The sequence below is a fragment of the Schistocerca nitens genome, chromosome 7 (assembly GCF_023898315.1).
Source record: "Schistocerca nitens isolate TAMUIC-IGC-003100 chromosome 7, iqSchNite1.1, whole genome shotgun sequence".
Lineage (NCBI taxonomy): Eukaryota > Metazoa > Arthropoda > Insecta > Orthoptera > Acrididae > Schistocerca > Schistocerca nitens.
In genome coordinates this window covers 174,840,342-174,852,788 of record NC_064620.1, presented here as the reverse complement: position 1 = coordinate 174,852,788, position 12,447 = coordinate 174,840,342, and the positions used below count along the sequence as shown (strand labels likewise).

The 12,447-nt window shown below is 40.2% G+C and overlaps 1 protein-coding gene across 3 annotated transcripts in view; it reads right to left on the bottom strand.

Annotated features, from left to right (window-relative positions):
* LOC126194809 (stromal membrane-associated protein 1) overlaps nt 1-12,447 on the bottom strand; it is a 133,711-nt gene that overhangs the window by 28,822 nt on the left and 92,442 nt on the right. For all 3 annotated transcript variants that reach the window (XM_049933123.1, XM_049933121.1, XM_049933122.1), the window contains exon 6: nt 5,182-5,312. In XM_049933123.1, the coding sequence (XP_049789080.1) occupies nt 5,182-5,312 (131 nt within the window). The remainder of the gene's footprint in view (nt 1-5,181; nt 5,313-12,447) is intronic.

Sequence of the window (12,447 nt, the reverse complement as noted above, 5' to 3'; positions counted from 1 at the left end):
CCACTGTCTCTGGCCACTGCATCAACAGTCTCCAGGAACGACTTGATGTCCCAGTAAACAAACCATTTCATCTACTCAGGCCAAAACTAGATTTTTCGTTGTGTTTATTCAAATTTCTCTGATATTTCCCTAACACGTATGAAATTCCCTGATTTCCAGAACTTGTGGCAACCCTGGGTTTAAAAAAGTAACTGTAGTAACCTGCAATAGTATTAATTTCGTAGCACAAGGTAAGTGTGTACGTGTCATTTTGAAATGGACGATTCATGATCTGAGGGGATGAAATCTCTATCATAAGCCACACCATGATTATTCAAGCCAAAATCTACAAAAAAAGTGTAACCTATATTAGCGAAAATAGGGTATCTCCTGGGTAATGCACCTAAAGTCAATGCTGTAGTTATTAAGCAGAATCTAGCAGTAAGAATATTGTGTAAAGTAAACAGTTCATCTTATAGAGGCCTCTTTAATGGTATTTTAATAATTACACCTACTTCTCAGTACTTTATTCCTTCATGGTTTTAGTTACTGATAGTAAAAATTAGTTTCAAGTGCACAAAAAAATGACATAAAAATAGTTTTCATGGACACATTGCCTGCTGGTGTGGAGTTCTAAGTGGAGTAGCATACCCTGTTGTAAAAATATTGAACTAGCTACTACCAAACAAAGCATGAAACTAGGACTCCCTACCAATTAAAAAGAAAATTAACACTTAGTATGTAGGTGACATAATATTACGGCCCATGCAGGAAATGGAAATGGGTGGCAGACACAATACTATGTCACCCCATTTATGATGATTTTCCACGGTGTCAAACATTCTTTACAGCTCCTGGAATCTTACGAGTACTGCAGGCTTCGTAATTTCTGCTATGACCTCTAGATGTCTGTAGTGATATAAGTGGAAAAATTTGTCATTTCTGAAACCTTTATTATTGTGTCTTGCTTCAGGGGTGTCAGGTGACATTTGGGTTCTCTCCATTTAGTGCCTTTGTGTTCAAAATGTGCAGTGAAGAGATGAGATGAGGAGAAACCTTTGGAGAAAATGATTTACAAAAACCTTGAGTCTATGTATGATTAAAACCTTGTGTGTGATGACAGTTCAGATTAGATGTCGCTGAGAATTTTAGACTCTTGTTTTAAGATGAGTTGCTGCATACATTTCCAACATTACTTTCAGAGACTATTGTTATGAACCGTTCAGCTGCAGGTACATCATGAAATGAATCTGAACACATGAGTCTAGTGAATAATGTTGGAGAGTGCATTTCTCCATTTTTCAATTTTTATCACACTATAATCTACTATGAATGTTAAATTTTGCTTTGTTCTTGTGTTTTGTGTGTTTATTTATATATAAACTGGCTGCAAAAAAAATTAAAATAGAATGATCATATGTCTGCTGATACATCTGAATGATTCCTTTTCAATTTTTCTCTCTTCCTATAATGATTACTACTGAATTGAATTTTCATATGTGTATTCAGATTCACTACTAGCAATAGCAGATTAGGTCTTATTTAAAGTAAGTATAATAAAACTAAAAAGTCTTTAAATTCGAGCTACGTACTTGTACAAATGAGTTATAACTTAAGAAAATTAGCCATCCACAGGTAATGGCAGCTACCTGTGAGACCAGCATTATAAGTGCTAAGACCTTTCTCATTTCACATGTCTACATATTTGATGGCATGCTGAAAAGTAATGCCTCCAAATTGATGTGAAAACTAAGTTTCTTAAATAAAACAAATGTTAACATCCTGCATGTCTAAAAATTTGCGGTTCTCTCCCACTAGAGGGCTCTGAACTCGGTGTCTGAGAAACAGTGTGCTGTAAATGAGTTTGTAACTGCAGAAGACTTCGTCCACACAATGAACACCCTGTCTTTCAGCGTGACACACGAGCACTGTGAAATCTGCAACAACACGGCACCTCTGTTTCACTGTCATCGATCATCCTCCACATAGTCCTGTCATCTACAACTACACCATACTCCACAAGCCACCTAATGGTGTGTGTCGGATGGTACTTTTTGTACCACTAACTGAGCCCTCCAATACTATTCCACTTGCAAATAGAGTGTGGGAAGAATGACTATTTGTAATCCTCTGTATTCACTCTAATTTCTCGAATTTTTCTCCTTATGGTCATTATGCAAGACTTGTGGAGGGAACTAATATGTTGTCCAACTCTTCCCAGAAAGTGCTCTCTCGAAATTTCAATAGTAAATCTCTTCGTGATGCACAACGCCTCCCTTGTAATGTCTGCCAATGCAGTTTGTTGAGCATCTCTATAACACCCTTGTGCCAACTAAATGAACCCGTAACAAAACTTGCTGCTCTTTGTTGGATCCTCTCTCTCTCTCCCCCCCCCCCCCCCCCCCTTATCAGTCCTATCTGGTAGGGATTCAAAGTAGATTAACAATACTCAACAATCAGTCTAACGAGGGCCTCAAGCCATTTCCTTCATGGATGAGTTACATTCCTTAAGATTCTTCCCATGAATCCGAATATGTCATCTACTTTTCTCACTATTTGTTAAGCAGCAATTCCACTTACGATCGCTATGGATAATTGTTCCTAGATATTTTACGGCAATAGTTTTGCTATACAGTAGTGGATTTCCTTATTGTATGTATGTGCAATATGCTTCATCTATTTATGTTCAGGGTCAACTGCCAGAGCTGGCACCAGTAATCAACTCTCTGTAGGTCATTCTGCAAATCGTTACATCTTCTGGCGTTGCTACTTTGTTATAGACAAGTGCATCATCTACGAACAACCTTGGAGAGCATTTGACACTTTCTACAAAACCATTTATATATACTGTAGACCGTAACAGTCCTATCACACTTCCTTGGGGTACACCAGAAATTGCCTTTACATCTGTCAATTTTGTTCCGTTAAGAGCCACATGTTGAGTTCTGTCTGCAAGGAAGTCTTGAATCCAGTCGCAAATCTGCTCCAATACTCTTATCAGCAATTTTTTTTTTCACTAAATGTCAGTGCGGGGCAGTGCCAAATGCCTTCCTGAAGTCTAGAAAAACAGCACCAACATGAGTGGTATTGTCTATGGCGCTGTGGATCTCACGATGGAACAGAGTGAGCTGAATTCTGCAGGATCTCTGTTCGTAGAATCTACAATGATTTTTATAGAGGGGATTCTCCTCCTCCAAGAATGTCATAATTCTTGAGCATAAAACATGTTCCATAATTTCACAACAGATTGATTCCAACAATATAGGTTTATAAGTGTGTGCATCTGTCCTAAGACCCTTCTCAAAAACAGGTATGCCTGTGCTTTCTTCCAGTCACTAGGTACCCACGGTTGCTCAAGTGACATACAATAAATTACTGCTATAATAGGAGCAAGTTCTTTTGCGTAATCTTTGTAGAATCGTATAGGTATTTCATGTGGTCCCAATGCCTTGCCATCACTATGCGATTGTAGGTGTTTTTGTATTCTGCGATTGGTTATCTCAATATCTGCCATCTAGACTTTCATATGATGACAAAGGAGGGACTCTGTTATGATCTGTGGTGAAAATTTCGGAAGACTTAATTCAGTATTTCAGACTTTTCACTGTTAACTTCTGTTTCAGTGCCAGTACGGTCACTGTGTGAATGACTAGATGATTTGGACCCCACTTAATAATTTTACATACAACCAAAACCTCTTAGGATTTTTACTCAGATAGGTTGACAAAGTTCTATGTTTAAAGTCACTGAATGCTTCTCTCATTTCTCTCCTTATATCTATTTTCGCTTTTTTTGGCTTTTGTTTGTCAGCGAGGTTTTTACTTCTCTTGAATGTGAGATATAATTCTCTTTGTTTAAGTAGCAATATCCACATGGCTATTAAACCATGGTGAGTCTTTCCCATCTCTCAAGACTTTATTTGGAAAATACTTTTTGGGGAATATTACACGATTCCTTTGCATTTTTTCCATTCGTATTTCCACATCATCGTCCTTATCACTGAATATTTGATGCTGACTGCTCAGATACTCAGATTTGTATAATGTCATTCATGCTAAACAAAAATATATTCCTACTTTCCTTAACATATTTTATCAGACCCTTTGTCGTAGACGTTATAACAGCATTATGATCACTGATACCTTCCTCTGTGTTAACTGATTCGATAAGTTCAGATCTGTCAGTCACCAGGATGTCTAAGACATTACTCTCTCGAGTTTATTCTCTAACTACCTGCTCAGAGTAATTTTTGGACAAGACATCCAGAACAATGTCACCCGAATCCCTATCTCTAGCACCAGTTTTGACAGCATGACACTCCCAATCTATATCTGGCACATTGAAGCACCCCTATTACAACAGTATTTTTAACAATATTCTTTAAGTCCTGTCTGAAGCGCTCTACCACTAGGGCTCCAGACTCAGGTGGTCTATAGAATCATCCATACTATTTTTGACCGATCTTTGCTACCTAACTTCACCCAGATTAATTCACAATCTGAAACTGTGATAACCACAGTAGATTTTATCGAATTCTTTACTGTATGAACACGCCACCACCACTGGCGACTAATCTATCCTTTCAATAAATATTCCAATCTGAACTTAGGATTTCGTTGTCATTAACGTCTGGTTTCAACCAACTTTCCATTCCTAATACTATATGTGCATTATGACCTTTAGAGAGCAATATGAATTCTGGGACCTTTCCCTGGATGCTACAGCAGTTTACTAAAATAATATTAACCTCTTCTGTCTCTGCTCTGTGACAATGCAAGTTCTCTGAGCACATTGTGGCTAATTTATCAGGCAAATCGTCTTTGATCCAAGGGAAGGTTTCTATAACCTAAAAAATCACCATGTGTACTCCACTACCCCAGTAGCCACTTCCTGCGTGTAGTGCACACCTGACCTATGAGGGGGAACACTGCAATTCTGTAATCGATAGTGGAGGTCAAGAAATTCACATCTGATACCATCGCAGAGTCGTCCGAACCTCTGGTTTAGACTTTCCACTATTCTTCAAAGCAAAGGACTGTGATAAACCCTGGTAAGATGCTACAAATAAACAGCTGGCCTGCACCTTGCATGTGATTCTAGTTTAGTAGTAATTTACAGGCAGCTGTATTTATATTAGTAAGTAAAGATTTAATTTTCTTGTGTCTTACAGTAAGGGACACCAACAGCAAAAAGATGATTCACCTGCACTGGTGCTGCTGGTATGGCTGCTCCTGGCATCATACCATTTGGGACAGCAGCTGCAGCAGGAACCGCATAAGGCACAGCTGCTGCAACTTGCGGGAATGCTGTAGTGGGCTGAGTAAATGCACCACCTGTGAGCAAAAAGTAGTCTTACTCCTTATGAACGATATGTTTTATCGGTATTAAAATATTTGCAATAGTTTCTCTGATAAGTATGAATACCAGTTTTACATTTCCAAGTAAGTAGGTTTGAGTTATCAGTGAAATATGCTGTGAAATTCTGCTTCTAATAAAGAATAAACATTTCAGATAATATTTTTTCACATATTATCTCATCCACAAAAAACCTGCGAAGCTTTTAAGATTCTAGAAATTTTACATTGTTTAAATTACAGTTAAATTTTTTAATTCTGACTGGTAAGAACTGATAATTTTATTTTAGTCCAATACCGAAGAATAACACTGCAGCAATGAAAAATGAGATACCACCACCAAGATAAAACTTTAATTGAAAGAAAATGCGCCATTTACAGCAATACAGCAAGAACAGTGCACACGTGTCTGCCGACAGCAAAATATGTCACAGGTCTTAGGATGAAGACTAAGCAAACAATGAATTGCTCTTGATAACCATGACGTCACAACTGTTTACATTTCTAACAGGTATAAAAATATAAATATTGTAAATGACATTCTGAGAAGTGTTACTTTCAAAGTACATTTCCTTTTATGCAAGATGAATTGAGCTACTTGTGAGAATGTGCAATGAATTTTTAAATCACAGAGCATATGACTCATCAAAAACTTAACACTTTGAGGACCAGCCACTTAGAAAAATTTCGGGGTCAGAAGACCAGCCACTTATGCGATTATTTAAAATTTTATTAGCACATTTGTGTATGATGAAAAAGGGTAACACACGAAGAAAGACCAAGCTTCAAGGTTAGTTTTTCATATTGATTTTAGTTCCTTCAGAGATGACAAATTATACATTAACAATGGCAAGAAATATGAGTATTCCTGAAAAAAGTACAAAATGAGTTCTTTGGTAGTTTCACACATAATTGGTTTATTTATGGAAAAGTCTAAGTATTCTGGCATTCAGAGAGGTATATTGGGATCAGAGCATTACCAAATTGCTTCTTTTCAGCTTGTTTTGCCAGTAAATTGCTTCACTTTGTCCAAACCACACTAAAAAGAGAATGCACTGTTTTTTGTTGGTTTCATTTTCCTGAAGTGCTGGGAAGTTCTACACCAATGCATAAACCTTTGCCATTCAAAGGACTGGTAAGATTTACAACTCCAAGGAGAAGTACAAGGGCTATTCAGAAAGTAGGGAACGTTTTGGCATTAAAAAAGTAAGTATAAGAAATATATTTTATTATATACATCTGAAAGGGCAATTCACATACTTCTTTTCCACATAGTCACCAAACACATAGAGGAACTTATCATAGCAGTGGACAAGCTCTGAAAGACCTTCGCCGTAAAATTCTGCCGCCTGAGACTTCAGCCAGTGAGTCACGTCCGCCTGGAGTTCCGCGTCGTTATCAAAGTGCTGCGTTGCAAGCCAGTTCTTCATCTTGGGAAACAAGTGGAAGTCGCTTGGTGCAAGATCGGGCTGTAGGGTGGATGAGGGAAAAATTTCCCATTTGAATGAATTAAGGAATTCTTTAATGTGATTTGCCGTGTGAGGTCAAGTGTTGTCATGCAAAAACAAAATTTTTGACGTCAGCTTTCTTAGGCATTTGTTTTGAACTGTTCTTCTAAGGCTGTGCAAAGTATGACAGTACCGGGCAGAATTTATGGTTGCTCCACGTTTGAGAAAATCAGTAAGTACACCTTGCCTATCCCAAAACACTTTCGCCATCAACTTCCTTGATCACAAGGTTTGCAAACATCTCCTTGGTTTTTGGGGAGGACCTCATGTGCCCCCCACTCCATGGACTGTAATTATGACTCACAATTGACGTGTTTCACCCAAGTATCGTCACCGGTTACAATTCGATCCAGTAACGAACCACAATGTTTGTGGTAGGCCTCCAGAAATGTCAACATTGTCCCCATTTGTTGTAATGTCAACATTGTCCCCATTTGTTGTAACGTCAACACTGTCCCCATTTGTTGTAATGCTTTTGAGTGACAATTTCAAACAACAAGGTCCATGAAACTTGTGGAAAAGAAAGCAAAAGCTCCGTTATTGTGAAGCGACGGTTTTCACGAATCAATTCATCAACTTTGGCAACAAGATCATCAGTCACAATGCTCGGGCATCCACTTCTCTTCTTCATGAATGTTGGTCCGGCCGGTTTTAAACTGAATGCACCATTTCCGGAAGGAACATTCACTCATTATGTTGTTTTCGTACACTCCACACAGTTCACGTTAAATTTCTATAGGTTTTAGATTTTTTGCCAACAAAAACTGTATCACAGACTGCACCTCACAACTGGCAGGATTTTCAATTGCAGTGCACATTTCAAATTCGAACATCGAAAAAACGAGACTCACAGAGACATTCCTGCTGTCACAAATGGATACCGAATGAGCTGCCAAGCATGCACATACCAAAATATACGCGATCGGAACGCACATAGAGGTGTCAGACAGAAATGTTCCCTACTTTCTAAATAACCCTTGTAGTCACGTAACACTGAAAAAATGTACTTTCACTGAGGGGAAAAGTGAATTTTCACCCAATCCACCCAGGGAAAACCGAATTTTTCACCAGGGAAATTCCAGGGATTTTTTCCCTTTGTCCACATATACACCCCGGATAATGTATATCATTTCCGGCAGTGTGCATATAAAATGATTACTGAAAGCATGTGAAATGGCGAAAACAGTTTATCCACACACTTGCAATGTGACAGGCATATTATTCACTCATTTTTGGTTGATTCTTATAGTTAAGGTTAACATACTGATATTTGAGATTATTATTTTTAGTTCTTTATTGAAGTGTCATTGTTCCACAACATATGAAACTCTGGCTGGGAATGTAATGAACTGCTGGGAAGATACTGTGTAAGAGAACACAGATGATTCAGAATTTGGAGGAGACTCAGAAGCGCAGATACAGCATGTAAGGCAGACTGTTTACCTGTGCTTTAAGCGTTTCATGAACATTGTGCAACTGACAGATACTGACGTGGCTGCAAATCTGAATTTACATGCGTAGTCTGAAGTTTATGATCTGAAGTGGTTGTGAACCCCAGTCCTCTGAAATTTCTTACTCCTGAGGGCATATGTTGACTAACAGAAGTTGACTTTGCACATTTCCTGCAGATATTTCAGACATTTTCAGCACAGATTAGGTGCTCCTGATTCACTAACAAATATTCACCAACCTTAATTCATGGTGGACTTATAAATAAATAATAAATTGAGCATTTTATTGATTACTTCTTACAAAGAGTTCACACTGACATGTATTTCATTATTACACTGGATAAAACATTTTTGACTCTTATAGGGTTCAAATAAATCTTACACTTAGTCACAATATTATAAAAAGGACAGTTTCTAATCACCACACAGTGGAGATGCTGAGTCACAGATAGGCACAACAAAAAGATTGTCACAAATAAGCTTTTGGCCAATAAGGCCTATGTCAAAAAATAGATGACACACACATGACTGTGTCTCTGGCAGCTGAAGCCACACTTATACTTAGGCATATGCTTACGCACACTCTCAGTGGAGGAGAAAGGGAAAAATCTCACGAAAAAATGTGCTTGGACATCTGTTTGTTTAATAATTGTGAGAAGGTCTTGGAAATGTGCATGCAACTCCTGCGACAGACACTGCAACGATGACATGTAATTATAGTGGCGATTAAGCAATTTTTGCGATGAACTGGAAGGTCACTTGTATAGTATAGATGTAAATGTTCCTGCTTTGTTTCCTATAGGAATGACATGAAGCTGAAGAGATGCAACATGGGTAAAACAAGTTTCAAAATGAGCGTTACGCAACTATTGAAAAAAGTGGAAAGGAATGCAATTATAGATGACTGGGTAGCTATGTGAAATGAAATTGTGAAGGCAGCAGAGGATCAAACAGGCAAAAAGACAAGGCCCAGTAGAAACCTTTGGTAACACATGGGAGACTGTATTTAACTGACAGAAGCAAAAAATGCAACAAATGAAGCAGGTGCTGTACAGTGCACATAGACTTTGAAGGGCACTGAGTGAGTCTGAGCAGAGGACACAGTTGAAAAGGTTGTGTTGCTGAATGTACTCCTTGGCCTGGTACAGGGCAAAGAGCTCTGCTATATACAAAGATACTATTGTGAAGTTCCATGCAAAGGTCATGAAACTGAAGGCGATAGGCGAAGGATGGAGTAGTGTCCTTATGAAGCAAATGAAGGCAAAGATTAACAAGGGCCACTTCATGAACCCACAGTGAGGGTTCACGCAAACTGGAAAAGCTGCAGGTAGAGTGAAGTTAAGCCGCTGCAGCAAGTGCCAAAAGCAGACTCCAGGAGGTAACACAAGAGGGACACACCCCATACTGGCAATCAAAGGAATCAACGAAGAAGGTGGCATAGGATGGGTGGCCATGCATGGCAGACAAACGGCACGCATACCTGCCGAGGAGAAAGTCACGGCAGTAGGACAGTGATAGTTCAGCAGTTTCAGCATACAGACTCTCAGTTGGGCTCGTGTAAAAGGCACCAGTGGGCAAACAGATACCACGATGGTGGATAGTGTTGAGACGGCTTAAGAGGGATGGGTGTGCAGACGCATGAACAGAGCACCCATAGTCAAGTTTCGAGTTGATAAGGGACCGGTACAAATGGAGGAGGGTAGTTTGATTGGCACCCCAGGAAATACCATCGAGGACATGTAAGACGTTGAGGAACCGCGTACAGCAGGCTGCCAGGTGAGACTCGTGGGAGGACCAAGAGTGTTTCTTATCAAGCTTAAGCCCCAGGAATTTCGTAGTTTCAACTAACGGAAGGGCAACTGGCCCAAGATGTAAAGATAGTGGCAGAAAACTATTAAGTCACCAGAAATTCATACAGACAGTTTTGTCAGTCGAAAAATGAAAGCCATTGTCGATAGTCCAGGAGTAAAGACAATCAAGACATCGCTCAAGATGCCGCTCACTGAGACAGGTCTGTGGAGAACGGCAATACATGGCAAAATCGTCAACAAAAAGGGAGCCGGAGATGCCCATTGGGAGACAGGCTATTACAGAGTTAATGGCGATAGCAAAGAGGACAATACTCAGGACGGAACCCTGAGGCACACCGTTTTCCTGGATAAACGTGTCCTACAATGCAGAACCCACACACATCTTTAAAACTTGGTCTTTTAAAAATGCCTGAAGGAAACAGGGCAGGCGACCACAGAAGCTCCACATGTAAAGAGTATGGAGTATACTAGTTCTCCAATAGGTATCTTAAGCCTTCTACAAATCGAAAAATACGGCCACAGTCTGGGAATTCCACACAAAACTATTCATGACGTGAGTGGACAAAGTAACGAGATGGTCAACTGCAGAAAGCCGCACTCGAAATCCACACTGTGCATCCGTCAGTAAATTGCGAGGCTCTTGCTATCATACCAGAAGGGCATGAATCATACATTCCATCACCTTGCAAACACCGCTGGTAAGAGAGATGGCGCAGTAGCTAGAAAGAATGTTTTTGTCCTTACAGGGCTTACATATGGGTATGATGGTGAGTTCACACCAGCATTTGGGAAATGTGCCCTTTGCCCAAATGCGTTGTACGTGTTAAGCACGATCTAGCTCCCTCATAGTAAAGGTGGCATTGTAGCACACACAATTCGGGGAAGAGAAGGGTATCGCCCGAGCCTCCTCTGCTTGTTTCCGATGGACGAAGGTAAGGTAATAGTGGGAAGAGCTCTAATTGTCCACAAAATGGTGGCCCAAGGTGTTGGAGATAGCAATAGGGTCCACGATGCCATCGTCTGCTACTGTCAGGCTGGAAATTGGGGTATGGATCTTGGTCCCAGAGAGCCGTCAGAGGTTGGCCCACATTACGTAAGAACGGGTGGAGCTGTTGAAACAGCTACCTGCTAGGTCAGGGCTTCACAACATACGTGCTCGCGGAGCAAGCTGTGAGCAGCAAGGCGCGAGCACGCTACCCCCACTACCGGACCAGAGCGGAGAGTGGGGAAAGTCACGTGGGGCTCACAACAGCTGCCGCCAGTCAATGTAAATCCGCGGCCACCTGCAGGGATATCACTCGCGAATTATTACTGCGACAAATGAAACAAATAAAGAAGAATGTACACGTGCCACATAATTTTATTAGCTTAGTGTATGCCCCTACATTCGCATTAATTTGTGAACTGTTACACAATAAAACGTGTCACTGAAGTGTGGGATTCTCGGTTATCTTGTACTTTCTGCCCTTTACAATTGCGTCTATGTTCGGAGTAATTGTTCTTGTGCATTTTAGGCGCAGCGTGCAGTTTAAATTTCGATCAGACAATGCGTTTCTCAGGTGCGTCTTGTTACATTTCATTGCAGAGAACAGTTGCTCACAAACATACGTGGAACCGAACATTGATATTATGGTAGCCGCCAGTTTGTGCAAACGAGGAAATCTATCCTGAGGGAAGTGTCTGTAGAATTCCAAAATGTTTTTCTTGTTCTGAAATTTCTCTCTGTATTCTCTGTCACACTGCAGGTCAATAATTTCTTGCTGCATCTCAGGACAAATCTCTTAAATATTCGCTGAATATGGAGAGAACAGATCAAAATCACTGTCTAGTGCTGTCAGATCTTGAAAGCACTGATCAACTAAACTATGTGAATAACGTTCACAGTCTTTGTGAACATCTTGCATGGATGATAATTTAGGAAAATGAGCTGGGTTTCCTGTTTCCAGCTGACTCACCCAAAGTGTCAATTTCATTTTAAAAGCTCGTATTCGATCTATGAAATGAGTAATTAGCAGATCTTTACCTCGTAGTAAAATGTTCAAAGCATTCATGGCTAGTTAAATCTGCTAAGAACGCGGGATCACATTCAAACGTGCGCACGCATTTCCCCTCCCCTCTCCTCCCTCCCTACTCCGCAACCTTGCACCTGCTCGCGAGCACGTGCCTGAGCAGACGCGAGTACTCGCACTCAAAACCGGCCAGTTGTTAAGCCCTGTGCTAGGTCTTTTGCTATCCCTAAGAACACTTTGCACGCATCTGTTTATAATGAATGCAGTTTGCCATTGTAGGATGACTGTTGAAAATGCGAAGTCACGTCGGTCTGTGAAATGCGTCGCGACATGCC